This window comes from Magallana gigas, chromosome 3, assembly GCF_963853765.1.
Source record: "Magallana gigas chromosome 3, xbMagGiga1.1, whole genome shotgun sequence".
Classification (NCBI taxonomy): Eukaryota; Metazoa; Mollusca; class Bivalvia; order Ostreida; family Ostreidae; genus Magallana; species Magallana gigas.
In genome coordinates, this window is record NC_088855.1 from 39,041,401 (window position 1) to 39,054,303 (window position 12,903).

At 35.4% G+C, this 12,903-nt stretch overlaps 1 protein-coding gene across 1 annotated transcript; it reads right to left on the reverse strand.

Moving 5' to 3' along the window:
* Positions 1 to 86: 86 nt before the first annotated feature.
* On the reverse strand, positions 87 to 9,603 carry LOC105340608 (beta-1,3-glucan-binding protein-like). Its single transcript, NM_001305353.1, is given in 14 exon segments — positions 87 to 381; positions 2,977 to 3,115; positions 3,458 to 3,529; positions 3,991 to 4,108; positions 4,890 to 4,967; positions 5,058 to 5,240; positions 5,383 to 5,443; positions 5,546 to 5,620; positions 6,468 to 6,607; positions 6,935 to 7,162; positions 7,483 to 7,614; positions 8,086 to 8,187; positions 8,342 to 8,456; positions 9,572 to 9,603. Coding segments are annotated over 13 exon segments (1,668 nt in total). The 5' UTR covers positions 9,572 to 9,603; the 3' UTR covers positions 87 to 156.
* Between the last annotated feature and the right edge of the window lie 3,300 nt (positions 9,604 to 12,903).

Genomic DNA, 12,903 nt, shown 5'->3' on the forward strand with positions numbered 1-12,903 from the left:
AGTATACAGAGTGTTTCAAAAATGTTACATATGAATACAGTTCGAGGTATGTGTATGTGAAAACAAATAAGGCACAAAATCAACTCAGTTTATAACAAAATTTTATTTCACTATAAAATTGTCTATTATGATTTTATTTCCCTATAAAACTGTCTATTATGGCTTCATCTTCCACACTCTGATGTAGTCCACCTGCATGGCGGCCTGCTCTCCGTCGTTCTGGTCTGGGTTCCAGGTGGGGTACCACTGACTCTTGTGGTTCCAGAAGTCCCGTGCGGTGAACTCTGACTTGTCATTCCAGGGTTTGGGGTAGGGAGAGTTTCTGAACTTGTCTGGGAAGAAGCCCACACCTCCCACAGCTACATTCAGTATGATGAAAAACTGGAGAGAAAAAACAGAGCAAATGTAGGCAAAGATGAAATTTCAACTCTGTCAAAATGAAATTTACTTGCATTATAAGGCGCGGTGTAGAGGTTGTTTGGAAATTGTGAGTGGTCTAAGGCATTGAAAACAGTTGTGTACATTTCAACAATGTTAATAAGATACATTAGAATTATAAAGATGACAAATGTAATAGGCATTATAAAAAGTATTATTCTTTAAATTTCATACCAAAGACACTAAGCTGATAGACAAATTGTGCTTTAGAGTTCCAGTTTTATTAATAACAAGAGGCCCAGGGGCCACATCGCTCACCTGAGCAACAATTGCCTTAATTCTGATCAAATTAGCATTACAGTATCAAAATATCTTGACAACTGAGTACAGTAAAATCTGCCAATTTTTATCAACCTCTTATTTTCTGGTAAATACCAAGCCCCTTTTGTTGTTGTACCTGTAAGAAGATTTTTCTCTATTCCTATATACCCCCATTTCGTGGCCCCACTTTTCTCAAGGGAATCATGGTTTCATCAAACTTAAATCTGCATAACCCGTGCTTTCACACTTAGTTTTCACACTGAGTTCTGGACTGAAAACTTTCTCAGAATATTTTTAAAGATTTTCTCTTTATATTCCTATGTAAAAATTCAAACCGCCATTACAGTCCCGCCCTACCACTAGGGACTGTGATTTTGCAAACTTGAATTAACACTACCCGAGGATGCCTCTACACAAGTTTAAGCTTTTCTGGCCAAATAGTCTTTAAAAAGAAGATTTTTAAAAGATTTTCTCTATATATTCCTGAGTAAAAATTCATCCCCCATTGTGGCCTCACCCTACCCCTGGACTATTATTCAAACAAACTTGAATCTATATGATCTGGGGATGCTTCCACTCAAATTTGGGCTTTCCTGGCCTAATAGTTTTGAGAAGAAGACTTTTAAAGATTTTCTCTATATATAAAAATTCATCCCCCATTGTGGCCCCGCCCTACCCCTAGGGACCATGATTTGAACAAACTTGAATCTACATTATCTCAGGATGGTTACACGCCAATTTGAGCTTTCTTGGCCAAATAGTTTTTTTTTTAAAGATTTTTTAAAAAGATTTTCTCTATATATTCCTATATTAAAATTTATCCCACAATTGTGGCCCCACCCTACCCCCGGGAACCATGATTTGAACAAACTTGAATCTACACTATCTGAGGATGCTTCCACTCAAATTTGAGCTTTTTCTGGCCTAATAGTTTTTGAGAATAAGATTTTTAAAGATTTTCTCTATATATTCCTATGTAAAACTTGATCCCCCAATTGTGGCCCCACCCAACCCCCGGGAACAATGATTTGAACAAACTTGAATCTACACTATCTGAGGATGTTTCCATTTTAATTTGAGCTTTCCTGGCCTAATATGTTTTGAGAATAAGATTTTTAAGATTTTCTCTATATATTCCTATGTAAAACTTGACCCCCAAATTGTGACCCCTCCCTACCCCTGAGAACTATGATTTGAACAAACTTGAATCTACACTATCTGAGGATGCTTCCACTCAAATTTGAGCTTTTCTGGCCTAATAGTTTTTGAGAAGAAGATTTTTAAAGATTTTCTCTATATATTCCTATGTAAAACTTGATCCCCCAATTGTGGCCCAACCCTACCCCCAGGGACCATGATTTGAACAAACTTGAATCTACACTACCTAGGGGTGCTTCCATTTTAATTTGAGCTTTCCTGACAAAATAGTTTTTGAAAAGATTTTTAAAGATTTTCTCTATATATTCCTATGTACAACATGATCCCCCTACTGTGGCCCCATCCTACCCCCGGGGACCATGATTTGAACAAACTTGAATCTACACTACCTAGGGGTGCTTCCATTTTAATTTGAGCTTTCCTGCCAAAATAGTTTTTGAGAAGATTTTTAAAGATTTTCTCTTTATATTCCTATGTAAAACTTGATCCCCCAATTGTGGCCCCAACCTACCCCTGGGGACCATGATTTGAACAAACTTGAATCTACACTACCAGAGGATGCTTCCATTTTAATTTAAGCTTTTCTGGCCGAATAGTTTTTGAGAAGAAGATTTTTAAAGATTTTCTCTATATATTCCTATGTAAAACATGATCCCCCTATTGTGGCCCCATCCTACCGCCGGGGACCATGATTTGAACAAACTTAAATCTTTACTACCTGATGATGCCTCCACACAAGTTTAAGCTTTTCAGGCCGAATAGTTTTTGAGAAGACGATTTTTTAAAAATACCAACAAATTTTCAATAATTCTTAATTATCTCCCCTTTAAAGAGGGCGTGGCTCTTCATTTGAACAAACTTGAATCCCCTTCACCTAGTGGTGCTTTGTGCCAAATTTGGTTGAAATCTACCCAGTGGTTCTTGAGAAGAAGATGAAAATGTGAAAAGTTAACAACGACGCCAATGACAACGACAGACAATGGACAAATTGTGATCAGAAAAGCTCACTTGAGCCTTTGGCTCAGGTGAGCTAATAACTACCAGTATGAAATTTTTTCAATCCAAATTTCAAAAGATCACTTATTCCCTATATTCAAAATTCTCAAACTGATAAAGTACCTCTTGATCAAACGGTGCCATTTTGTTGTTGGTGTACTTGTATGGGTTGTTGATGTTGGTTTTGTCCAGTTCTCCCAGCTTCCAGAATCCCTCGGGTGGAGGAGACACATTCATGACTTCCTGTCCCTCAAATGACACCCTGTCAAAGATTCACCAGAAAGCAATCTTTGTAGATAGATAGAATCCCTTAATCTTTTACCAGGTAATAGTAACCTGGTAATATCAATACTTTATAATTTGATCTCATTATGAGAACAGTCTTCCAGAGAGACATTTTTATCTTTAATTTTAAGGATCTAGGTACAGAGAGAGGTCACTTGCACTGAATTCCTTGATTTTAAAGTGAGGTGGACAACCCGTTTTTGGCTGCTCGGAGTTGTAAAGCATTCTCAGGAGATTTGTCGAGACTAAAGCCTTAGTACTAAAAAGCATCATCTTGATGAGGTAACTAGGCTACAGCTTGAGATAGGTGGATACCTACTTGATATGTTCTTCATCCCATTCCAGTGTCCAGATATGGAAATCGTCATTCAGAGTTCCACTTGGAATTGTCCTATAACATTAAGAGAATGATGTTGATACATGTGTAAGTATAGTTATGCCAACTTGTTGCAATCATTATGCCATTTGATAAGTACTTGTAATTGTACTTTGGTTTGAGCACAGGACATTGCCAACCTATCAATATTTTTTTACTTCCAGAGAAAAATTTAATACCTTTAGGTATTAAAGAGTAGAACTTTTATCTTTAAAAATACAGTTAAACATCGTTATCTCTAACTAGATGGGACTGTTTAAAAACTTTGAGATATCCGAGTATCTGGGATATCAAGGGTAAAATACTTAAAAAATAAGTGGTTAGATCAAATAACTTCGACATTTCAATTGTATTCAACATATCAGTTTTTGAGATATTAAATTTGAACAGTAGTTATATTTATAGAAGATAAATTTATATACTGTGCCTTGAGTGAATACTTTAGAGTAATACAAACACTGTGGTAAAACACTTGCATTTCTCCATGAGCTTTCTCGTAAGGGTCATAGCCATATACTGGTCCAAAATGAAGAGTGCTCCCAAAACTGTCCACACCCTGACTTCTACCATTCTCATCATGGTAGTCTGTGTTGCCTTTTAATGATAATATAAACTGAAGTTAAAAGAATATCATTCCATGTCTTTCAGCTTTATCTAGACGTTTGTTTGTGAAAAATATTTAATACACTATCTAGAAAATTTTGAAATAATCTTGTGAAATTTAACAAGTAACCATCGTTTTCCGATAGAGGTTGGTCGCTAGAATAATTTACAATGTCACGAAAGAATCTGCAATCTGTGTAATAATAACCAAATTGAGGACGAATTTCATTATCTCTTGGAATGCAATGCATTAGCTTCAATTAGAAAAAATTTTTAGCAAGAAAATACTATGTCCTACCAAATATTATCAAGTTCATTAATCTATTGCCGAATACCAACTCTTTATTTAAAAAAAAAATTATGTAAATTCATTACGAATATTTATGAGATCTTGTCTCCATATGCAAAATGAGCCAGCTCAGCTCATCCAGACTGTTTGTATGTACCGGTATATGTACATATATGTCATGTACCTCTTATAACATTTACATGGTTTTGAGAGAATAAATAGAATTGAATAGATCCAATCGTAAAAACCAAGCTCTGTGGTATTTAAGCGATTTTCAAGCAATTAATACATAGTGAAGTTCATAATTAGAAATAGTTTCATGAGTAGATAATGTCTTAAGATTAGTAGACACAGGCAACAAACAGAATGATCACAATTAAATAGATTTACATGTCCACAAGTTTTCGACTTTGCTTTGTACTTTGATTTTTAACAAAAATAATCAAAGTGTATCTTGTTGTTTTGTCTAGGTATAACACTTACCTCTAGATTCCACTACGTCAATTTCGCCAGAAGCGGGCCAGCCTCCATACGCATTTCTATGAGGCAGCAGCCAGATAGCTGTTTAGTTATTAGAATAGAATTAAATACATGTAATAAACGTGAAGTGCCCTATATAGTTTGTGTTTAAAAAGACAGACAGGAAATCACCTGGCCAGATCCAGTCTCCTTTGGGCATTTTGGCCCTGACCTCCATTTTGCCGTACTTGAAGTTGAAGGCTTTGTCACTCCTGAGCCTGGCGGACTGTATGGGGTTGATGATGTGTTCAGGGGAGCCCTGTCGGCTACACCCCCAGAACTGGTTACTTGTGCATAATGAGTTTGGCTCCCCACCTGAAAACCATCAACATACATGTACATGGACTATTGTACGTGTGAGCAATATGGCCTATGGGGTTTTGTTAGAGTTTGTGTATAAATGAAGAAAATGTATACGGTACTTTGTTGTGTGAACTCTTGATTCAGATGGCCTTACCCCAAAGATCTAAAGTGCCTGATGACAGGAAATGTTCCCCGTAGTTATCAGCTGTCAAGGTCTGTGAAGACAGTACAATGTATATTATATTGATATAGATATAATTCAGCATCGCTCGGTGATTTCAGAATGGGTAATTCTGACAGAAGAATGTTCTACTCACGGGTTTGATAAACAGTTTCCCGTCCTTTGTGTAGCTGTTGGTCCTGTTATTTGTGTAGTACTCAAACTCCCAATTCTAAGAAAATACAAATAAACAGAATTATGCAAAGTAAATGTAATATAAACGACACATTCCCAATGTATTGTTTTCTTTTCTTTTTTTTTCGGCTGTACTTGTTATTGCCTCGTCATTTGTTTCACATTTAAAATATTATGTAAGTTGTCTAGTTCATATACACACTATTTTTTATACATGTGTATATCCAGATGTATGAAAATGAGGATTGCGGAAAATGTAATTAATTCACTTTACTTGCAATCTACGATCTGAATTAACTAAAACTTGGAGTTCAATCAAACAACAGAATGCTTTCTTTGGTGATTCATTCGGGATATGAAGGTAGCGACATTGCAGAAAGAAAAAAAAAATAACCCGCGTTATGCGCGGGTTATGTAATTTTTTTCTGCAATGATCGCTACCTTTATAACCCGCACGAATCGTCAAAGAAAGCATTCTGTTGTTTATATCAACATCTTTCTTTTAACTAATTGATAAATAGATTATGAAAAGCTAGTAAAATTCACTAAATTACTGTTAATGTACATAAGTAAGTTATCTAAATGAAACAGCCAAATCGTCTCCTGTAAGACTGAGTCTGACATCATCATGATTATTTCGTGCAGTCCATGATTTTTCTTAAGTCGCTGTAGCTTTCGACCAATTGATAAACAGGGCGTGTCAATTTTTAAAAGTCCTGTCAACATCTTGTCAGTTTCAGCCGCTGTAGATTTCAAACAATCGATAAATGGGGCGTGTAAATTTTAGTTTGGCTGTTTCAATAATACTATGAAATAACTATAAGTTTCCGTAAGAAATAGGGAAATAATACTTGGTAGATGTAAATATATATGAATGTACATACCCCGCCTCCACCGGCTGTGAGGTCATGTGTCCACGTTTCGAAGTTCAAGAAATCGAAATTATCCTCGAATATAAGACATGGATATGAGGTGCAAGACTGCTGAGATGTTCCATGTTGAACATATCCCGTTCCAGAATATACTACAAATGGGAAAAATTAAAGAAAGAGTAACTGATGAATTCAATTTAAAAAATTTATTTTGTACATATATTTATATACTGTGGTTTCATCAATATTATGAAAACCTATTTTCGTAAATTTCGTTATCGAGTTGATCCACTATAAATAAAATGTTCATTGAATTTTAAGTGCAATTTCTATTTTTTTTTGTATCCACAGGATCATTCACCACGAATTTACGTATCCTTGAAACAGTCACTTTCGATTAATAAATCCACGAAAATTGATGCCCACGAATATTGATAAAACCCAAGTAACTATGATTAGTAACTATAGTAACTATCTACCTTGCTGAGTTCCCCCTGATGAGCCCACGGAGCTCCCTCCCGGACTCTGTCCGCCTGACGTCCCGGCAGACTGGGTCTCTATCATCGTCTGGGTCAGGATCCCACCCCCTGAGGAGTGGCCGGAGCCGTGACTCCCGCCAGACGGCGCTGACGTAGTTTTGGAGGTAACCACGGGTCTCACTGTTGTTGTTGTCGTTGTTGTTGTTGGTTTTGGAGTTGTTGTCAGATCTGTTGGAGAGGAAGACCAAAACTTAAGCAAATTCACCCAGCAGCTTTCAAAATTTTGAAGAAAAAAATTCTTTATCTTCCGTGTGAAAAACTCCCTTTAATCACAACATTGCAAAATTTGAAATGCTTCATAGTGTAAATAAAGGTCAATGCAATGATACACGTCTACATATGATATCAAAAGATCAATAACTCTATCTTATTTTTTGAGTTTCTTTTATGTGTGAAATCCCATCAATGCACACAAGGAGTTGAATCTGCCAGTAAAACAATGTGTTTCCTACAGTAAGATCCCACTGCACCGAATCTATACAGTATACCTCCAATAACAGCGGACTGTCCCAACAGTTCACTCGGCGTCCCTCCTTTCTGGGCGTGCAGCCAGTAGTATACTGTGTCCCCTTTGTGGACCTGAATGGCTGGCAAATCATTGGTGTGGACGAACGAAGATCCTCAAAAAGAAATTCATTTATAAACAGAGGGAAGTACACTGTGTTTTATTTTTACTGTACTTACTATTTTTATAGTATTATTATTCATTTGATAGTCTATGAAATAAACACTTTTATGAACTTGGCGATAGCGTTTAAGAGAGAAAGTGTTAAATTGTCCATATTTCGGTTTTTGTTGATAAATAAACATACATTCTTTTATTTCTTTAAGCTTTTCAGCTCATCAGATAATACAAATTAAACATAGTTAAGTACAGAAGTGGGTATTTTACAGGAGACCCTAGTACATACATAAATATGAAAAATGACATACGTAAAGGGGAAAAGAATCAAAAGAATGACATCTATATAAAGTTAAATACAGATTTCGTTTCTTAATTTCATGCTATAGTAAATGTATTTGCCGAGGTTACACAGATCTTTAAAATTTTCGTTATTAATTATACGTAAAACGAAAAATATTTTAAATACCTTGTTTAGTGTGGACATCAAACGCCCACTGACCGGCGCCTACGCCTGCGATTGGCTGGTTAATGGAGTAATGGACGGCAACAAAGTCGTAGTTACCATCATCTGATGTTGAAATTTTGAAGTTTTTATTCAAATAATATTTTTTGTGTGTTAAAATTATGGCAAATATATGAAGCTTATTTAAATATCTAATTGACAGTTTTCTATCTTATAGGAATCTTATAAGAATGACGTTCATAACAAGAATGACCCTGACCTGGGATGGTGAACTTGACCCCATGACCGTTGTACTGCTCCACAATGGCGGGTTGTATGGACAACACAGTCCGTGTCACAACTAGGACTAATGCTAACACACCCAACGCACTCATCTGCAATCAAACATGTACTTATTACAATTGGTATCGCACGGACTTGTCATTATACTGAATGGGCCCTAGTGATATCCGTTAATCTTCAAACTTTGATCTATAAATATCCAAATGAGACGAATGTAACACAACTTGTTTTTTAAGGTCAGACGACACGTTCCTCAATTTTAGATAACTTTTTCCAGGAATTTGTTAATGGTTTACTATTACTTTGACAAGCTTTCTTGCAAAAATTTAGGATACCTTGCCAGGCATTTCTGCAAAATACTAGAGTATGCAATATCCTATATAATCTTCTTGAAAATACACTTGGATTGCTGATATAAAAATAAATACATCTACAGCACAGCGAAATTCATTATAATAGAACAATACCTCCGCCGGGGTGGGGCTTTGAACTCACGACCTTGAGAACCTACACGCTTTTGGCAGTGAGCGACCACGGTTCTAACCACTCGACCATCTAGACATATAACCAAATTCAAGTAAATTTTAATCATTTTTAAAGTAATTATAAAATTGATATTTTTTTTGGAACTCTTCATTACGAGGAGATACAAAAAAGATTTTTGAGGAACGTGTCGTCTGACCTTAAAAAACACCAGGTAATTGAATTATTTGTCTAATTTTCAATACGAAGACCACGTTATACTTAAACTAATTCAATGTAAACATAATTTTAATCAAATTTCTTTGGTTAAGTGTGGTTCAAATAGTCAAATATCCAATCTTTTATCATATACTATTTTCCTATATATCCCTATATAACAAAATTCATATATATCCTATATAACAAAACATGAATATTTCAATGATGTCAAGTAAGATAATTATTAAAGACTCTTTCAGCATGGTAATTGTGTTATTTGCGTTTCAACTAAAATATTGTATAATATTAAAAATGTCTGATGTTTGCAAAGTGCTATATTGTAGGCAAAATCGTATATCAAGTGCGCTATACATCTTTTAATCAATTAATATTTCAACTTCAGGGCATGTTCATTATTTCACGTTAAGTCTTATCGTTGTAACTTTCATTTTTTCAATTGAACAAAAAACTAATGTCTCAAATTAAGTTTTTTAATAGAATTTATAAAGAAAGGCGTTACATTTACCTTGTTGTTTTGGGACAGCGTCCAAAGAAATTAAGGGACAGAGATGACATTATACGAATTTATAGTTTTCCAATCTTAAATTCCATTATTACTTGGAGCTGAAACTGTGCGTCAATACAGACCGAGATACCCAGGGTATTGAGATGGCCTTGACTTTGGTCAGAGATCTAGAGCTACAGCGTGCGTGCATACTCTGAGTACATGTACTTCTCTACAAAAAAAAGAATAATATTTGAGAATTTTTAACCTATCTCAGAAATCTTAACATACCATAAAGTCATGATCTATTAAATTATTCCAGTGTCTTTTATTTGGTGCGTCTTAATTGATTTAATTAATTAATTTCCAGTACTTTACGGCCTTAAAGGAATTGCGTAGAAAATGAAACGAATTCTTGACATTAATTCTACATTAAAATGTGGGAAAAGCCTATACCTATATTCAATTTGATATCATTTAAAAGAAGATGCCAAGAGCTTGTTTCACTCCGGTTTTTTTTTTGTTTAGAGGCTGTCGACATTGTAGATATATCTCATTAGTCAAAAATAGACAAAACTCAGATACTTGTGACTTATTTTATTCATATTTCATTCAGAATGACAGTTTAAACCATTATTTTTCATTGTGTTTACCAAACATTTAAGCCCCGGTACACCCTATCAAACAAATCTACCATTGAAAGAATTAATGTCTTAAATTTCATAAACCTGTGGACACCTTTCGCTTACTAGATATTTAACAAAATTTTTAAAGAAAAAGAATTTTGAGACATATTTAAACTAGTTTTTTTTTTTTTTTTTTACAAAGAACAACATATTAAATGATGGTGAAATAATGAAACATTTTATATACACATACATATAAATGTATACAACAGATTTCGGTTCAATGTAACTGCGCCACTGAATTTACAGGCGACCAAAGAAAGGGGTGTCAAGAATCCGATTTTTTTTCAACCTTTAAGTTTGTAACGTTGGATATTGTAAAACCACCCTCCCCTTACTCCCCGACCAACAGGCATCTTTGAATTTACTTCCGGTTCCAATGTATACAAGATAGAAATGCTAAAACTACAATCTCAGGAGACATGATAGTTTTTAACAAGTGTCTTTTACTAATGAACAATTTTTAATTGTCAATAATTAGTCATGGACTCATTGACAATTAAAAATTGTTAATTAGTAAAAGACACAAGGACAAAAAGAACTCAGATCAATGTATACGGCCGCTAACATGACATGCTTTTTTATGTTCGATTTAATGAACTTGAAATGTGTTGATTCGAACTGGCGTATACGTATCAAAACCTCCTTACACTGTCATTTTTTAGAACCTCAATGTCTTCTTTCAGAGTGGGTCTGTGCTCCATATTTTTTTTTCAAGCCCAAATAAGTTCTAATGGAAAACAAACCGATTTCAAACAGCAAAAAACGTGGAGAGATGACCAACTTTACATTAAAAATATCATTTTATATTCCAACAATTGAACGTTTTAGAAAAAAATAATACAAGTCCGTATATTCTTGGCCAGTCACATTTAAATAGCGTACTTTGATGTCACTGGAATGGCTTGAGCAAATTTTTTTAAATGGTTATCTAGATAAGCTAACCCTATATTACTTGGGCTTTTATGTTGTGATTTCGATGCACCGAAAATTAACGCGATATTGTTTTTTTTATTATTGTTTGTTTAATATATCAAAAACTGAATATAGTTGGAAATTGTACTTTTACGAACTTGTATTATAATATATTTTAATAGATTTGATTGGGAATAACAAATGTATTTTAATTACGACTAAACAGAATGGGCATTGCGCTAACCCCCCCCCCCCCCCCCCCCCCAATGACATAGATATAATCTTCACCAACTTTGATGTGAATAGACCCTTGACTTTTTTTTAAATTCAGAAGACTTCTGGTAAACAGCAATTGTCGTAGATGTTAATTCCCCGCAAGAGAAAGGGATAGGGTTGATAGGGACATCGGCATTGTTTCAAGTTAGTAACACATAAAAGTTCGCAATAAAAGATATAAGCAAAATGTTCTAGGATACATCAAAGATCAGTGAATACTGTTCACTCGGCATTGTTTATACCGGTATTTATTTCCATATAATACAACAGACACATTATTCTTGTTCATGAAATATTTATTCATTTTGACGTCAACTTGACATTATCCGAGGACAGCTTTGGGTGGGGGTGGGGATCGGGTGTGATGGTTGACCGTGGCGGCTCCGTGTGTGACGGGCGAGGTGGGGGCGTCCGTCGTGTGTGGGTTGGGAGGGGTCTGGGTGGTGTACGGTGGTGGCGAGTTGGTGGTACCTTTAGTTGAGGTGGTCAATGGGGGCGGTGTATTGTATCTCCTCCGCAATATCTTTGCCAAACTCGGTAATAAGGCTTCTAAATAAATGCAAACATTGATTCATTCCCAAGACGGAAAGCGCAACTCGGCTAGTCAGAACTGTAAAGAAATGACAAGCGTTTATCAATTCTACCTTTTCGAGAAGTAAATTCAGCCTTGTAGATTTTATGACATTCAAAGTAGCCGGTTTCCATGCACGTGCATCTCGTGTGCCTAATATCGTAAGATTCCCCGATAAGAGCACATTTCCAGAGGAAACCCCCTGCCGCTGAGTTTGCCAACAAGAGAGTCCACAGTGCTATCACAAGAATCATCTAGAATAGAATTGTGCAAGTTGTTGTACATATTGTCTTATCGTTGAAACCACCTGGTGACCTGAAGGTCCCTGGTCGCTCCTTAATCATGATCGTCCGGCATTACGTCAGCGCTGTTTATTATAGAACTATGAATGACATGGACTGATTCAAACGCTGTAGGAATTATCCTTAACTTTAATTCATGAGGTTTATATCATTTTTTCATGTTCATAACAGATAAATGAAAACAATATCATTTCTCAAAAGCTACAATTAGTGAATTACATACCGATCTATGAAAAATAGCTTTTTGTATTGCGTGTTTTATAAAGTTAGAAGACTTTAATGTCATTTCGAAAAAAAAAAGTATTTTTGTTCATTTTGACAATCTAAACAGAGAAAATCTATGTACTTACACTGCATTGCAGAGAGAGAGAGAGAGAGAGAGAGAGAGAGAGAGAGAGAGAGAGAGAGAGAGAGAGAGAGAGAGAACACAAGCATACCATTTCCCTTGTCGAAAATATTATCAATAATCAAAGCAAACGGGTTGTTTTTGTTATAGTAGTAACCACTCATTTTCCCAATATTTAAACGAAGATTGAGGACATGTACTATTCCTTATCAGCGGGAATGTCAATTACGTCAGACATCAAAATGTTCAGACACATA